This window comes from Rhinoderma darwinii (genome assembly GCF_050947455.1).
Source record: "Rhinoderma darwinii isolate aRhiDar2 chromosome 11 unlocalized genomic scaffold, aRhiDar2.hap1 SUPER_11_unloc_1, whole genome shotgun sequence".
In the NCBI taxonomy this organism is placed as follows: Eukaryota; Metazoa; Chordata; class Amphibia; order Anura; family Rhinodermatidae; genus Rhinoderma; species Rhinoderma darwinii.
Window position 1 is genome coordinate 180,329 of NW_027461840.1, and position 18,880 is coordinate 199,208.

Genomic DNA, 18,880 nt, shown 5'->3' on the forward strand with positions numbered 1-18,880 from the left:
CGCACACAATACACGCCCCGATGTACGCACACAATACACGCCCCGATGTACGCACACAATACACGCCCCGATGTACGCACACAATACACGCCCCGATGTACGCACACAATACACGCCCCGATGTACATACACAATACACGCCCAGATGTACGCACACAATACACGCCCCGATGTACGCACATAATACACGCCCCGATGTACGCACATAATACACCCCCCGATGTACGCACATAATACACGCCCCGATGTACGCACATAATACACGCCCCGATGTACGCACATAATACACGCCCCGATGTACGCACATAATACACGCCCCGATGTACGCACATAATACACGCCCCGATGTACGCACATAATACACGCCCCGATGTACGCACATAATACACGCCCCGATGTACGCACATAATACACGCCCCGATGTACGCACATAATACACGCCCCGATGTACGCACATAATACACGCCCCGATGTACGCACACAATACACGCCCCGATGTACGCACATAATACACGCCCCGATGTACGCACATAATACACGCCCCGATGTACGCACACATAATACACGCCCCGATGTACGCACATAATACACGCCCCGATGTACGCACACATAATACACGCCCCGATGTACGCACATAATACACGCCCCGATGTACGCACATAATACACGCCCACTTGGACTTTTACTGTAAACACGCCCAGTTGTACTTTTGCAAGCCTCATTTGCATAAATATAAAAATGGTCATAACTTGGCCAAAAATGCTCGTTTTTTAAAAATAAAAACGTTACTGTAATCTACATTGCAGCGCCGATCACAGGCAATAGCAGATAGGAGTGGCAAAATCTGGTGACAGAGCCTCTTTAAAGAAAATGAAAAGGTTTCCCAAAAAAGTTCTGTGAAATGTGAGACGTGGGATGTCAGAGGCAGTTTCCGCACTTGTATTGGAGTCGTCCTGCGGTTCACCAAGTCCAAGTAAAAGCTCCGGCACGCACACAACCAAGTTTGGGATTTAAGTTTCCGGAGGAACTTGGTTACTATATAAATATGGGGTTTGGATATTATAATAGTAAAAATAAACACTTTAAATGTGAACAACTATGAGAACCGCGGATCAAGAGTATGACCGATGTGAAGTTCTAGGATCGCAATTGGGTAGAGATGTGAGATTAGTGGGAGAGGTGCGGGAGAGAGAGAAGTGGGTTTTTTTGTGCATTATTTTTATACTACATATGTATACGCTTAAAATATATTTGTTCTGTAGAAGTAAGGTATATGTATTCCATTGTATTGGGGGAGGGGCTGGGATTGTTGACGTTTTGTTATTTGTATTAATATTTTGTTGGAAGGATAAAATAAAAAGGAAAATTCAAGAATAAAATTAAAAAAAATAAAAAGTTGAGGTTGGGGGTCAGACACATAGGTGTGCACTATATGCGGACGACGTCTTATTGGTGTTGTCCCCCCCCCCCCTTTACTTCCCTCCTGAATCTTTATCTCGTCTTAGACCAGTTTCCCAGGTGTCGGGATTGAAAGTCAACCACGACAAGTCTGAGGCCTTGATCATCAGCGTCCCACATTCCATGGCCAAGAGGAGACAACTGAACATTGAGCGGAGACGGAGGGAAGACACAATCTCCTATCCGGGGCTCCACCTCACCCCTTGCTACTCCACCCTCTTCTGCACAAATTTCCTTCCTTTAAAACAAAAACTGAAGACAGACCTGCTGCCCTGGGCTTCTAGGAACAGCAGCTATCAGGGCCTGTGCACACGAGAACGGCATCTACGTCTGACAATACAGAGCTGTTATCAGGAGAAAACCGCTCCTGAATGTCAGACGGAATTGCTCGTACTCGCGTTTTGCGGGGCGTCCATTACGGACGTCATTTGGAGCGGTTCTTCATTGGATTCAATGAAAAACGGCTCCAATTACATCCCAAGAATTGACCTGCACTTTTAACGAGGCTGTAATTTTACGCGCCGTCTTTTGACAGCGACGTGTAAAATTACAGGTCGTCGGCACAGAAAATCGGCAAACCCATTTGAAGTAATGGGCAGATGTTTGCCGACGTATTAGAGCCGTGTTTTCAGGCGTAAAACACCTCCATTACACCTGAAAATAGGTCGTGTGACCCCAGCCTTAAAATGACGGTTCTTTCCAGAACTCTAGGCTTCTTCCGCACTTCACCAATAGATATTCCTTCCCCCTATATAAAAGACCTTCAGAAGCTCACATTGTCCTTCATTTGGGGTCCTAAACGTTGTAGAGTCCCACAAAGTACTCTGTATGCTCCTAAAGTCTCGGAGGGGGGGGGGGGGTTGGTTTTACCGAATCTCACTAAATACTATTATGTTGCTCGCCTGACACCCTTAGTCTCGCTCCACAGTGTAAGTGGCCAAACACGTTGGATTCCTATTGCACAGGCAGCTGCTCCTGATTTTCCGGTTGACACCCAATGACCACCTGTGTTCTGCTCGCTCCGCTCTTCTTCCTTGGCGCGGCGGGACAGGTTGAATCACTGGTTCCGGCTCCGTTCTACACACGCACCTGCAGCCAGGTTATTTGCTAATCCTACTTTTGCTCCTGGTTTGCAGCCGTCAGCGCTCCAATGGTGGATGGATAAAAATCTTTACCGTATTGGACACCTCTGTGATAGACTAGGCATAAAACTCGGTCATTTTTATCAGTCTATACATCACATGCCGGATTTTTCGCTTTCACCAGATGCATCATTTTAGGTCCACATTTAAAGCGACTTCAATATTTGAGCCTCTATGCCTAAACCGCTCTCGTGGTCATCATCTCGTGTAATATTCAGTCTCTCCATGGGACAATGTCTATGTGGGCGAGGGACTTACACACGTCATTTACTGTTCGGGAATGGCAGGATATGGCACAACGCACGGCAAACCATTAACACTTCGCTGGTTGAAGCCAATTATAAAGTATTTACTTCCCTCTGGATTGGCCAAGAGGTTCCGTTCTACTTCATCTTCATCCACTGGATGTGGGGAAGACGCTGCATATATGGCAGGATTGTCCAAAGGTGTGCCGGTTTTGGAGACGAATCTTTAGCACGTTATGTTCCATAACTCAGATTAACTGGAAGCTTTCCCCGTCACAGGCGTTACTTAAGGAGACCAGGATTATCTAAGGCCTCTCAAATTTCTATCCTCTCTTCCTGGAAGCGCTTTAGCTACGTCCTGGAAAAGCCCAGTAATTCCTCTTCATCTGGTTAAGACTAAACGGAATTGGATTGTGGTGAATGACCGGTTACACTGCACGCTCTCAGATAAGGAGGAACTCTTCCTTCAAGTTTGGCAGCCATGGCTCAGATATCTCGGGATGAACTCTTAGGTTAATTTGCCTAGAGGCCGTTTGACCCACGTTCCCATACCCCCCCCCCCCCTCACCCATCTTTTCCCTTTTCTCTCCATTTTATTCTTTCCTTTTTTTGTACTGTTGAAATATTCAGAATATATGGATTGTCATGAGTCAATTTATGGGGTTTGACCCCCTGATGGTGAGGATTGCATTGTTTGCTGTAAAGTTGATCTTTTCTTGGAAATCTTCAATAAAAATTGAAACAAAGATTGTATTCTCCTGCGGTCAGTCTGAAATGGCTGATAACAGGAAACAATCGAGTGTATTCACTTGAAAAGCAAGTGTACAACTCCTCATACGCATCACCTGGTAAAGGCTTAGTCTTGGTCTGCGGGACCAAGCTCAGGACTCTGCCATATTGGACTCCTTGTGGAAACTATGATAAAATGAATGAGCGCTTCTAACTTTTCCTCTCATAGGATCCTAACCAAAAAAGAAAAAGGTTCCCATCCCAGATGAGGTGTGGGCAGGCGGACGCGTGATCCGCTCACTGCTCCATGTCCAGCTGTGTACCGTCCACAATGCAGTCTAATATTGGGCACTTGCCTGTAACAGACACTCAGAAGGTTCCCATCCCAGATGAGGTGTGGGCAGGCGGACGCGTGATCCGCTCACTGCTCCATGTCCAGCTGTGTACCGTCCACAATGCAGTCTAATATTGGGCACTTGCCTGTAACAGACACTCAGAAGGTTCCCATCCCAGATGAGGTGTGGGCAGGCGGACGCGTGATCCGCTCACTGCTCCATGTCCAGCTGTGTACCGTCCACAATGCAGTCTAATATTGGGCACTTGCCTGTAACAGACACTCAGAAGGTTCCCATCCCAGATGAGGTGTGGGCAGGCGGACGCGTGATCCGCTCACTGCTCCATGTCCAGCTGTGTACCGTCCACAATGCAGTCTAATATTGGGCACTTGCCTGTAACAGACACTCAGAAGGTTCCCATCCCAGATGAGGTGTGGGCAGGCGGAGGCGTGATCCGCTCACTGCTCCATGTCCAGCTGTGTACCGTCCACAATGCAGTCTAATATTGGGCACTTGCCTGTAACAGACACTCAGAAGGTTCCCATCCCAGATGAGGTGTGGGCAGGCGGACGCGTGATCCGCTCACTGCTCCATGTCCAGCTGTGTACCGTCCACAATGCAGTCTAATATTGGGCACTTGCCTGTAACAGACACTCAGAAGGTCCACCTCATGTTATACATCATAGTGGAGTCTCCGGCAGCCGGAGCCACAGGTACGGCCGTATGTTTGCACGGTAAAGCGCTGATCTCTAACTTGTTCCTCTCCAGCTTTTGTGAAACTACAACTCCCATGGAGATCACGTGTCTAAATGAGGAATAAGGCAAAGTAAGATCACGTCCCCTATAAAAAACCAACAACCCCCACCCATGAATGAACACGGTGCACCCTAGAGGTAGAGGACAGGGAGACAATTCCGGCAGCCATTTTGGTGACCACCTGAGGACACATTGACGTGACGGGTAGAAACACTTCAGAGACGTCTGACAAGAGATTGCCACGATCAGCTTTGATTGCATTGACTGTGGAGATCAGAGTATTACAGCCGTTGCCCCGCTCCTTATTGTGCGAGGAGCCGATGATGTGGACGGTGTCGCACTAATGAGCGGCAGGAACTAAATCCAGAAGATGGCGGTCGCCGTGCACCAGGTTTCCTGTAGTGACTAAATTCATATATTACAATACGAGGATGTGCGGCCGGCGGGTTAGTATTGAAGCCCAGGAGTTCACGGTAATAAAGGGGTTTGCACTTGTCTGATATTTGGATGCATCGTCTAGTCCTGGTGTCAGGCTGTAGAGACAGGAGGAGGACGACACATACAGAGATCCTACCGGTCCCCTCTGACATTGGACAATTTGGTTCTATTGAAGGACGGCACCATTTGTTTAACTCCATCATTAAAAATTTATTGTCAAGTCAATAGTGGGTCAAAAAAGAGAATCCGCAAATAAAATTTGGTTCAGTGATGTAGTGTCTCCACAACATGACCGTGTCATAACATGGAATCCCACCAATCAGCCGTCACCAAAAATTTTAAAACACCCACATCTGGTTAAAAAACAAAAACTGGGGAATGGCAGAGATTGAGAAAATCTCCGGTAATTAACCCCAAAAACTCACCTTCAAATAAACAAACAATGAATTTACATAATGGGGAGGGCACAAATAAACTGAAACAAAGGCTTCTGGGAGAAGGGACTTCCCTGACAAGGACTTTCATTCCATATCGCGGAGGAGGACAAGAAACGGGCTGTAGAGCGGCATGCGGGGAACATCTATATACACAGAAAATATCCAACAGGAAGAAAAATACAGAGACGTGGACGTGTGGACTGTACAGAGCTAGAAAACCTGCCCGTTATATACACAAGCCACGCCGGGACCGCTCACCCACCACAGCTTCATCCAGACCTCGCAGTGAGGGATCCCGCCGCCCTCCAGGACGAGGCCGCCGCCGCACCCGAGACTTCAGATGTGGACACTGTACAGAGCTAGAAAACCTGCCCGTTATATACACAAGCCACGCCGGGACCGCTCACCCACCACAGCTTCATCCAGACCTCGCAGTGAGGGATCCCAGCGCCCTCCAGGACGAGGCCGCCGCCGCACCCGAGACTTCAGATGTGGACACTGTACAGAGCTAGAAAACCTGCCCGTTATATACACAAGCCACGCCGGGACCGCTCACCCACCACAGCTTCATCGTAGTGAGGGATCCCGCCGCCCTCCAGGACGAGGCCGCCGCACCCGAGACTTCAGATGTGGACACTGTACAGAGCTAGAAAAGCTGGCCGTTATATACACAAGCCACGCCGGGACCGCTCACCCACCACAGCTTCATTCATCGTAGTGAGGGAGCCCGCCGCCCTCCAGGACGAGGCCGCCGCACCCGAGACTTGGCTTCCCAGATCTCCAAAATGGCTTTTATTGAGTACAGAAGGAAAACTGAATTTAAGAGCAGTCCTGAACTTCAGGGGAAAAAAGGTTTCTTAAAAAGCAAATAAACCTGATGAGTCCATTACATGTGAGCGGTGCCGGCGGCTCCACAACCGGGAAATAAATAATGTCTATGGGTCTCCCCCTTTTTCTTCCATCTTCCGTCACACCCCAGTTCGGATCACCCAGGTAACGAGTCACTGTGCATCATGGATATTTGGAAAAGTTCTCACTGCGTTTGGTAACTGGCCATACTGTACCCGGGGGGACTTTGTATCACTGGCGGCCCCTGTGCTGGAGGCGGGGGTTGGGCACTGAAGCCTCCCATCCATGTCGCAGATTGTGACGGTCTGCAATACAACAACTGGGAATGAGAAATGACAAAACCTCTTCAGTACCGCCAATCCCCATCATGCACCGCGGCACTTACTCTACTCCAAAGCTCTGCTGGTTCCAGGCTTGTCCGTACATGCCGTAGGATGGCACTTGCCAGCCGTTGGTGACATATTGGCCGTACTGCTGAGGGCTGCTGTACATGGGGCTCCACTGACCCCACTGGCTATAATCCACCTGGAAGACATGGAAGCAATTATGCAGCAAGCCATTGTCTGTGCTCAACCACAGATCAGATCAGTCCAGGAGCGACCGCCGCGCACAAATCAGGCAAAATGGTGGAATTATCATCAATTTAAACAACGTAGGAAACCAAAATTCTCTGAGCCGTCTGTAGTGAGGGGGCAACAAAGCCTTCCAGGACCGGCCAGAAATCTCCAAAGATTAGTGAAGATCACCTATTACACAACATTATATCGTGTCAAGGAGACCACATTGGTGTACACCACCAACCTAAACTGACACCACCAACCTAAACTGACACCACCAACCTAAACTGACACCACCAACCTAAACTGACACCACCAACCTAAACTGACACCACCAACCTAAACTGACTCCACCAACCTAAACTGACTCCACCAACCTAAACTGACACCACCAAACTAAACTGACACCACCAAACTAAACTGACACCACCAAACTAAACTGACACCACCAAACTAAACTGACACCACCAACCTAAACTGACACCACCAACCTAAACTGACACCACCAACCTAAACTGACACCACCAACCTAAACTGACACCACCAACCTAAACTGACACCACCAACCTAAACTGACACCACCAAACTAAACTGACACCACCAAACTAAACTGACACCACCAAACTAAACTGACACCACCAAACTAAACTGACACCACCAAACTAAACTGACACCACCAAACTAAACTGACACCACCAAACTAAACTGACACCACCAACCTAAACTGACACCACCAACCTAAACTGACTCCACCAACCTAAACTGACTCCACCAACCTAAACTGACACCACCAACCTAAACTGACACCACCAACCTAAACTGACACCACCAAACTAAACTGACACCACCAAACTAAACTGACACCACCAAACTAAACTGACACCACCAAACTAAACTGACACCACCAAACTAAACTGACACCACCAACCTAAACTGACACCACCAACCTAAACTGACTCCACCAACCTAAACTGACACCACCAACCTAAACTGACACCACCAACCTAAACTGACACCACCAAACTAAACTGACACCACCAAACTAAACTGACACCACCAACCTAAACTGACACCACCAAACTAAACTGACACCACCAAACTAAACTGACACCACCAAACTAAACTGACACCACCAACCTAAACTGACACCACCAAACTAAACTGACACCACCAACCTAAACTGACACCACCAAACTAAACTGACACCACCAAACTAAACTGACACCACCAAACTAAACTGACACCACCAACCTAAACTGACACCACCAAACTAAACTGACACCACCAAACTAAACTGACACCACCAACCTAAACTGACACCACCAAACTAAACTGACACCACCAAACTAAACTGACACCACCAAACTAAACTGACACCACCAACCTAAACTGACACCACCAAACTAAACTGACACCACCAAACTAAACTGACACCACCAACCTAAACTGACACCACCAAACTAAACTGACACCACCAACCTAAACTGACACCACCAAACTAAACTGACACCACCAACCTAAACTGACACCACCAACCTAAACTGACACCACCAACCTAAACTGACACCACCAAACTAAACTGACACCACCAACCTAAACTGACACCACCAACCTAAACTGACACCACCAAACTAAACTGACACCACCAAACTAAACTGAATTGGATCAGGAAAAGGAGAAGGGGAAAAGCATGTGGTCTGTCAGAAAATGAATATATAACTTTTATTGTTTTTACATTAAAAGGAACAATGTGATTAGAAGGTCCAGGGGTGCAGTTTGGTATGTGTGGGTGACCCCTCCGCTCACACACCCTTGGCCATGAATCATATGATAAGGTGGTATATAATATTGCTGTCAGTATGCTCCGTTATAGTACTTGGTGAATAGACTGTAACTGACACAGATTGCATTGCCAATGATTGAAGCTGCGCCGATCACTCTGTCTTTAATAAAGACTTGCTGTGTTACTAAGGTTGGGATTATAACTGTTACACTGTGCAGAAAACACCGCAGCTGGGCCAACTGATATGCCCTGCTGAGCGAGGTGAAGCACCGCAAACTCAACTCCCCTGCGTTAGTGTAACAATGTGAACAGTCACTTAACCGTACCCTCACGCTGGTGTCCCTGCAGATCAGAGCAGCAGCGTGGGGAACGGCCGTGTATGAAAGTGACAATCCTCTCCGCTGTCAGCCAAGAGACAATAGAAAGGAGTCGTTCACTGGAATGACTCTGCTATGAGGGCGAACCTCACCCCGAGGACGACTGTTAATGTACGGCGGGGCTGCTGTGAATACCCGCAGGTGAATGTAGGTCACCAACGGGAGTCGGCACAGGGGCCAGACAGAATTCAAACACCCAGCTGATTAGACAGCAGCAATGGGGCGCACTGCAGCCACGAACACAGGCAACCAGCGGGCAGCCGTGAGCGCACAAATGAGGATCGTAGAGCTAGTAAATAGACTGTACTGGAGCAACAATTTTAACAATCCACTGGTGCACTACTTGGCCCTAGCCGTCTATGCTCCAGTACAGTCTATTTATCAGCTTCAATCATTGGCAATGCAATCTGTGTCAGTTACAGTCTATTCACCAAGTGCTATAACGGAGCATACTGACAGCAATATTATATACCACCTTATCATATGATCCATGGCCCAAGGGTGTGTGAGCGGAGGGGTCACCCACACATACCAAACTGCACCCCTGGACCTTCTAATCACATTGTTCCTTTTAATGTAAAAACAATAAAAGTTATATATTCATTTTCTGACAGACCACATGCTTTCCCCCTTCTCCTGATCTCTACTCAGGGTCCCGTCCACAACTACACCTCGTATGTGCCGGGCACGAGTCATTATATTCAAGGGGAAAAGTGGCCCCATAACATCAGCACCAGTCTCTCCCTTACTTGTTGGAAATTTTTCGTCATGTCTGGCGTCTCTTTGCCCCAATAACATTTCACCATGTGACCCTCTACGGTGGTTCCATTCACTGACACAATGGCATGTGCGGCACTGTCATGGCTGGAAAACCTAAAGCAGAGACAAAGCGGAAACGACAAGTTACTGGAGATGAATCCTCCGATAGCACGGCCGGGGGGGGGGGCGCTGACCGCGTGACTGGAGATGAATCCACCGATAACACGGCGGGGGGGGGGCGCTGACCGCGTGACTGGAGATGAATCCACCGATAACACGGCCGGGGGGGGGGGGTGCTGGCCGTGTGACTGGAGATGAATCCTCCGATAGCACGGCCGGGGGGGGGGTGCTGGCCGTGTGACTGGAGATGAATCCCCCTGATAACACGGGGACGGGGGGGGGGCGCTGACCGAGTGACTGGAGATGAATCCCCCCTGATAACACGGCGGGACGGGGGGGGGGGCGCTGACCGAGTGACTGGAGATGAATCCCCACTGATAACACGGCGGGACGGGGGGGGGGCGCTGACCGAGTGACTGGAGATGAATCCCCCCTGATAACACGGCGGGACGGGGGGGCGCTGACCGAGTGACTGGAGATGAATCCCCCCTGATAACACGGCGGGACGGGGGGGCGCTGACCGCGTGCCTGGAGATGAATCCTCCCCGATAACACAGCCGGACGGGGGGGGGGGGCGCTGACCGCGTGCCTGGAGATGAATCCTCCCCGATAACACAGCCGGACGGGGGGGGGGGGGGCGCTGACCGTGTGACTGGAGATGAACCCCCTGATAACACGGCGGGACGGGGGGGGGGGCGCTGACCGAGTGACTGGAGATGAATCCCCCCTGATAACACGGCGGGACGGGGGGGGGGCGCTGACCGAGTGACTGGAGATGAATCCCCCCTGATAACACGGCGGGACGGGGGGGGGGGGCGCTGACCGAGTGACTGGAGATGAATCCCCCCTGATAACACGGCGGGACGGGGGGGCGCTGACCGAGTGACTGGAGATGAATCCCCCCTGATAACACGGCGGGACGGGGGGGGGGGCGCTGACCGAGTGACTGGAGATGAATCCCCCCTGATAACACGGCGGGACGGGGGGGCGCTGACCGCGTGCCTGGAGATGAATCCCCCCCGATAACACGGCGGGACGGGGGGGGGGGCGCTGACCGAGTGACTGGAGATGAATCCCCCTGATAACACGGCGGGACGGGGGGGGGGGGGGCGCTGACCGTGTGACTGGAGATGAATCCCCCCTGATAACACGGCGGGACGGGGGGGCGCTGACCGAGTGACTGGAGATGAATCCCCCCTGATAACACGGCGGGACGGGGGGGGCGCTGACCGTGTGACTGGAGATGAATCCCCCCTGCTGATAACACGGCCGGACGGGAGGGGGGGCGCTGACCGTGTGACTGGAGATGAATCCCCCCTGCTGATAACACGGCCGGACGGGAGGGGGGGCGCTGACCGCGTGCCTGGAGATGAATCCTCCCCGATAACACAGCCGGACGGGGGGGGGGGGGGGGGGCGCTGACCGTGTGACTGGAGATGAATCCCCCCTGATAACACGGCGGGACGGGGGGGCGCTGACCGAGTGACTGGAGATGAATCCCCCCTGATAACACGGCGGGACGGGGGGGCGCTGACCGTGTGACTGGAGATGAATCCTCCCCGATAACACAGCCGGACGGGGGGGGGGGGCGCTGACCGTGTGACTGGAGATGAATCCCCCCTGCTGATAACACGGCCGGACGGGAGGGGGGGCGCTGACCGCGTGACTGGAGATGAATCCCCCCTGATAACACGGCGGGACGGGGGGGGGGCGCTGACCGTGTGACTGGAGATGAATCCCCCTGCTGATAACACGGCCGGACGGGGGGGGGGGGGGGCGCTGACCGCGTGACTGGAGATGAATCCCCCCTGATAACACGGCGGGACGGGGGGGGGGCGATGACCGAGTGACTGGAGATGAATCCCCCCTGATAACACGGCGGGACGGGGGGGGGGGGGGGGGGGGCGCTGACCGAGTGACTGGAGATGAATCCCCCCTGATAACACGGCGGGACGGGGGGGGGGCGCTGACCGAGTGACTGGAGATGAATCCCCCCTGATAACACGGCGGGACGGGGGGCGCTGACCGAGTGACTGGAGATGAATCCCCCCTGATAACACGGCGGGACGGGGGGGCGCTGACCGCGTGCCTGGAGATGAATCCTCCCCGATAACACAGCCGGACGGGGGGGGGGGGGGGGGCGCTGACCGTGTGACTGGAGATGAATCCCCCCTGCTGATAACACGGCCGGACGGGAGGGGGGGCGCTGACCGCGTGACTGGAGATGAATCCACCGATAGCACGGCCGGACGGGGGACGATGACGACCACATGACTGGAGATGAATCCTCCCTGATAACACGGCCGGACGGGGGGGGGGGGTCTCGCTGACCGCGTGACTAGAGACGAATCCCCCCTGATAACACGGCCGGACAGGAGGGGGGGGGGGGCGCTGACCGCGTGACTAGAGATGAATCCCCCCTGATAACACGGGGGGGCGCTGACCGCGTGACTGGAGATGAATCCCCCCTGATAACACGGCCGGACGGGGGGGGGGGTCTCGCTGACCGCGTGACTATAGACGAATCCCCCCTGATAACACGGCCGGACAGGAGGGGGGGGGGCGCTGACCGCGTGACTAGAGACGAATCCCCCCTGATAACACGGGGGGGCGCTGACCGCGTGACTGGAGATGAATCCCCCCTGATAACACGGCCGGACGGGGGGGGGGGGGGGGGGTCTCGCTGACCGCGTGACTAGAGACGAATCCCCCCTGATAACACGGCCGGACGGGGGGGGGGGGGGGTCTCGCTGACCGCGTGACTAGAGACGAATCCCCCCTGATAACACGGCCGGACAGGAGGGGGGGGGGGCGCTGACCGCGTGACTAGAGATGAATCCCCCCTGATAACACGGGGGGGGGGGGGGGGGCGCTGACCGCGTGACTGGAGATGAATCCTCTGATAGCACGGCCGGCCGGGGGGGGGGCTGACCGCGTGACTGGCTCCTGTTTACCCTCTGATTTGCGCGCTCATACCCCCCCCCCCCATGCATTATTTTTTCTGTTTTTTCATGGTGGTATTCAGAGCTGTAATCTTTTTATTTTCCCGTCTGCTTGCTTTTTGCGGGGTGAGTTGTATTTTTCGATGGCACCATTTTGGGGTAAATAGTGAATTCATTTTTATTAAAGGTGTTTTCCCACCAGAGACATTTATGACATGTGCACAGGCTGTGTCAGATAGATGGGGGTCGCACCCCTGGCATCCGCACCTTCCTCACATGCTCCGCTGCTTCCGTAACAGACATGTACTATGCGAGCCGCGCCGTTGCCGTAATTCACGGTTGGACACGATTCAGCCACAACACACAGAGGTAGAACGAGGTTTAGGGGGCTCCGTCCTAGAGAAAGGTGCGGATGTCAGAGGTGGGACCCGCATCGGTCTGACATTTATGACACATCCTGAGGACGTCAAATGTCTCGGATGGAAAACCTTTTTTAGTAACTGCGCCATTGTTCTAGGAGTTTTACATTTCCTGTGGTGCAAATACCAGGTTCCCTCTATTCTAAGGGTCGGTACGATTACGGCGACACGAAATATGGAGGGGTTTAATGTTTTTACTACTTTTGCACAATGAAAACACATTTGAACTAAAATAATTAGTTTTTGAATCACCGCTTTCCAAGAGCCGTAACTTTCGATGTCGCCACGTGACGGACGAGACCGTTTTCATTGGTACCATTTTGGGGCACATAAGACTTAAAGGGAAGGGGTCAGGAATTGATTATTTTTTCTATCATATCGCTATTACATTTATTGGTGTTGTGACTAAACATTTTACGGTGTTCTTTCTTTTACTTGGGGCTGCCATGTTTTTCTTCATTTCCTGTAGGTGTCGATTAACGACACACAGAGATGGAATACGACACATACAACAACGGGAGCCGTTCTATTCACTGCAGCGTGCGCCGCTCACACACAGGTCAAAAGGAAGCTGGTTAGCAGAGCGAAATCCGGCGCCATTTTCATGTGGACCGGAAGCTGCTGCCGGACAGTAAGATGACGACTTCCGGCCATATGTTCAAGGAAGCGAAGGCGCGAGGAACAGGAGCGGAGGCGGCAGGAGCAGGTCATTTATGTTTGTGTATGTGATGTGTGTGTGATGTGTGTATTATGTATGTGTGTGTGTTGTGTGTGTATGTGATGTGTGTATTATGTTTGTGTGATACGGTCTACTGATCACTGTATCTAATCCTCCTACACTGTGCATTCGCTCAGAAGATGGCTGCACACAGTGTAGGAGGTTTGAAGATTCAACTCCCTCCTTCTCCTGGCACTAGCCAGGATAAAGGAGGGGGGATTCTGTCAGGACACTAGAGCGAGTGTGTCAACCCCAAATTTGCAGCATAAATCAAGGAGGTTGCTTTACCACATGCCAATGCTGCAATTTTGGGAACTTCTCCCTCTAGTGGCCAGCACATGGAAATGTTATACATTAGAATCTAATTTATAATATTTCCTGACTTGTGAAAAAATAAAACAGTGTGTAATCCCTCAAATACTAAATGTTTAACTGAAAAAAATAATTCTAGCGACACCTTCCCTTTAAAGATGAACTTTTTTGGGGATAGAATGAAGAAAAAAAAAAAAACAGAAAAAAAAAAAGAACCGCAATTCCGCCATTTTTAGCTTTTTTTTTATACCGTTCAACTTGCGGTTTAACCCCTTCAGGACACAGCCAATTTTTTCAAATCTGACATGTTTCACTTTATGTGGTAATAACTTCGGAACGCTTTTACCTATCCAAGCGATTCTGAGATTGTTTTCTTGTGACACATTGGACTTTATGTTACTGGCAAAATTTGCTGGATACATTAAGTATTTAATTGTGAAAAACACCATCATTTAGCGAAACATTGCAAAAATTAGCATTTTTCTAAATTTATATGTATCTGCTTGTAAGAGAGGCCGTTATACCACACAAAATTGTTGCTAATTAACATCACCCATATGTCTACTTTAGATGGACATCGTTTTTTGAACTTTAGCAGCAATTTCTCACATTTTCAAGAAAATTTCAAAAGGCTTTTATTACAGGGGCCAGTTCAGATGTGAAGTGGATTTTAGGGCCTTATATATTAGAAACCCTCGATAAGTCACCCCATTTTAAAAACTTTACCCCTCAAAGTATTCAAAACCACATTCAGAAAGTTTCTTAACCCTTTAGACTTTTCACAGGAATTAAGGCAAAGTAGATGTGAAAATTACAAATTTTTTTTTTGCAGAAATTCATTTTTCATCTATTTTTTTTGTAACACAGAAAGTTTTACCAGAGAAACGCAACTCAATATCTATTGCCCAGATTCTGCACTTTTTAGAAATACCCCACATGTGCCCCTAGTGCACTTATTGACTGAAGCACCGGCCGCAGAATGAGAGGAGCAGCTGGAGGATTTTGGGGCCTCCTTTTTATTAGAAAATATTTTAGGCTCCATGTCCGGTTTGAAGAGGTCTTGCGGCACCAAAACATTGAAAATCCCCCAAAAGTGACCCCATTTTGGAAACTACACCCCTTGAGGAAATTATCTAGGGGTGTAGTGAGCATTTTGACCCCGCAGGTTTATTGCAGAAATTATTGGAAGTAGGCTGTGAAAATGAAAATCTACATTCTTTCAAAGAAAATGTAAGTTTAGCTATTTTTTCTAATTTCCACAAGGACTAAAAGGAGAAAATGCACCACTACATTTGTAAAGCAATGTCTCCCGAGTAAAACAATACCCCACATGTGGTAATAAACGGCTGTTTGGTCACACGGCAGGGCTTAGAATGGAAAGAGCGCCATTTGGCTTTTGGAGCTCAAATTTAGCAGGAATGGTTTGCTAAGCCCCTGAGGGGACAAAACAGTGAAAACACCAAAAAAGTTACTCCATTTTGGAAACTACACCCCTTGAAGAATCCATCTAGGGGTGTAGTGAGCATTTTTAACCCACAGGGGTTTCATAGATTTTATTAGAATTGGGCAGTGAAAATTAAAAAAATCCTTTTTCTTCAATAAGACGTCGTTTTAGCTGAAAATGTTTCATATTCTCAACAAATAAATGAAAAAAAGAACCCAACACTTGTAAAGCAACTTCTCCTGTGTACGGCAATACCACATATGTGGTCATAAACTGCTGTTTGGGCACAGAGTAGGGCTCAGAAGGGAAGGAGCGACATTTGGCTTTTGGATCACGGATTTTGCTGGATTGGTTTCTGGTCGCTATGTCGCATTTGCAAAGTCCCTGTGGAACCAAAACAGTGGATCCCCCCAGAAGTGACCCCATTTTGGAAACTACACCCCTCAAGGTATTCACCTAGGGGTGTAGTGAGCATATTAACCCCACAGGTGATAGCAACATCGAGTGCACACCAATTTCTGCCAGAGTGAAAATGGTTTTTCAATAGATATGCCAATATGTGGCGCCCAGCTTATGCCACTGGAGACAAACACCCCAAAAATTGTTAGAAGGGTTCTCCCGGGTATGCCGATGCCATATATGTGGAAGTAAACTGCTGTTTGGGCACACTGTAGGGTTCAGAAGGGAGGTAGCGCCATTTGACTTTTGGAGCGTGGATTTTGCTTGTAGTAGTTTTGTTTGGAGTCTTACTGGTGTTTCCGTTTATAATGTGGGGGTACATGTAAGGCAGGCGGAGTAAATAAGGGGCATAGTCAGGTGGTATAGTGGGGTAAAAAAAAACAATAAAATAATCCATAGACGTGTTATGCTGTGACACAAACCTTTCTGCACAGGCCGGTGTCGCACTAATAAATGGTCTTTACTTATTCCCCTTTTGGTCCACACTCGGCACCTTTGAAGTTTGGGGAATTTTGCTGGGAAAGTGTTGTCCTGGTATAATACGGGCACCCTCGCTCCCAGCAGATATGTTTGGGTCCTCCCCTTCCTGGTATAATACGGGCGTCCTCGCTTCGAGCAGATATGTTTGGGTCATCCCCTTCCTGGTATAATACGGGCACCCTCACTCCCAGCAGATATGTTTGGGTCCTCCCCTTCCTGGTATAATACAGGCGCCCTCGCTCCCAGCAGATATGTTTGGGGCCTCCCCTTCCTGGTGTAATACGGGCGCCCTCGCTTCCAGCGGATATGTTTGGGGCCTCCCCTTCCTGGTGTAATACGGGCGCCCTCTCTCCCAGCAGATATGTTTGGACCCTCCCCTTCCTGGTGTAATACGGGCGCCCTCGCTCCCAGCAGATATGTTTGGGTCCTCCCCTTCCTGGTGTAATACGGACACCCTCGCTTCCAGCAGATATGTTTGGGTCCTCCCCTTCCAGCAGATATGTTTGGGTCCTCCCCTTCCTGGTATAATACGGGCACCCTCGCTCCCAGCAGATATGTTTGGGTCCTCCCCTTCCTGGTATAATACGGGCGTCCTCGCTTCGAGCAGATATGTTTGGGTCATCCCCTTCCTGGTATAATACGGGCACCCTCACTCCCAGCAGATATGTTTGGGTCCTCCCCTTCCTGGTATAATACGGGCGCCCTCGCTCCCAGCAGATATGTTTGGGGCCTCCCCTTCCTGGTGTAATACGGGCGCCCTCGCTTCCAGCGGATATGTTTGGGGCCTCCCCTTCCTGGTGTAATACGGGCGCCCTCTCTCCCAGCAGATATGTTTGGACCCTCCCCTTCCTGGTGTAATACGGGCGCCCTCGCTCCCAGCAGATATGTTTGGGTCCTCCCCTTCCTGGTGTAATACGGACACCCTCGCTTCCAGCAGATATGTTTGGGTCCTCCCCTTCCAGCAGATATGTTTGGGTCCTCCCCTTCCTGGTATAATACGGGCACCCTCGCTCCCAGCAGATATGTTTGGGTCCTCCCCTTCCTGGTATAATACGGGCGTCCTCGCTTCGAGCAGATATGTTTGGGTCCTCCCCTTCCTGGTGTAATACGGGCGCCCTCGCTCCCAGCAGATGTTTGGACCCTCCCCTTCCTGCTGTAATACGGGCGCACTCGCTTCCAGCAGATATGTTTGGGTCCTCCCCTTCCTGGTATAATACGGGCACCCTCGCTCCCAGCAGATGTTTGGGTCCTACCCTTACTGGTATAATACAGGCGCCCTCGCTCCCAGCAGATATGTTTGGGTCCTCCCCTTCCTGGTATAATACGGTCGCCCTCGCTTCCAGCGGATATGTTTGGGCCCTTCCTGGTATAATACGGGTGCCCTCGCTCCCAGAAGATATGTTTGGGTCCTCCCCTTCCTGGTATAATACGGTCGCCCTCGCTTCCAGCGGATATGTTTGGGCCCTTCCTGGTATAATACGGGTGCCCTCGCTCCCAGAAGATATGTTTGGGTCCTCCCCTTCCTGGTATAATACGGGCGCCCTCGCTCCCAGCAGATATGTTTGGGTCCTCCCCTTCCTGGTATAATACGGGCACCCTCGCTTCGAGCAGATATGTTTGGGTCCTCCCCTTCCTGGTGTAATACGGGCGCCCTCGCTCCCAGCAGATGTTTGGACCCTCCCCTTCCTGCTGTAATACGGGCGCACTCGCTTCCAGCAGATATGTTTGGGTCCTCCCCTTCCTGGTATAATACGGGCACCCTCGCTCCCAGCAGATGTTTGGGTCCTACCCTTACTGGTATAATACAGGCGCCCTCGCTCCCAGCAGATATGTTTGGGTCCTCCCCTTCCTGGTATAATACGGTCGCCCTCGCTTCCAGCGGATATGTTTGGGCCCTTCCTGGTATAATACGGGTGCCCTCGCTCCCAGAAGATATGTTTGGGTCCTCCCCTTCCTGGTATAATACGGGCGCCCTCGCTCCCAGCAGATATGTTTGGGTCCTCCCCTTCCTGGTATAATACGGGCGCCCTCGCTCCCAGCAGATATGTTTGGGTCCTCCCCTTCCTGGTATAATACGGGCGCCCTCGCTTCCAGCGGATGTTTGGGCCCTTCCTGGTATAA

General features: G+C 50.7%; 1 protein-coding gene across 3 annotated transcripts in view; it reads right to left on the reverse strand.

Annotated features, from left to right (window-relative positions):
* Nucleotides 1-6,319: 6,319 nt before the first annotated feature.
* The window catches only part of TIAL1 (TIA1 cytotoxic granule associated RNA binding protein like 1), a 36,749-nt gene continuing 24,188 nt past the window's right edge, over nt 6,320-18,880 (reverse strand). For 2 of the 3 annotated variants that reach the window (XM_075847742.1, XM_075847741.1), the window contains exons 10-12: nt 9,856-9,979; nt 6,775-6,914; nt 6,320-6,694 (exon numbers count right to left, since the gene is read on the reverse strand). In XM_075847742.1, the coding sequence (XP_075703857.1) occupies nt 6,574-6,694; nt 6,775-6,914; nt 9,856-9,979 (385 nt within the window). In that variant the 3' untranslated portion in view covers nt 6,320-6,573. Of the gene's footprint in view, nt 6,709-6,774; nt 6,915-9,855; nt 9,980-18,880 lie in introns of all 3 variants that reach the window. The other variant, XM_075847743.1, reaches the window with a different exon arrangement.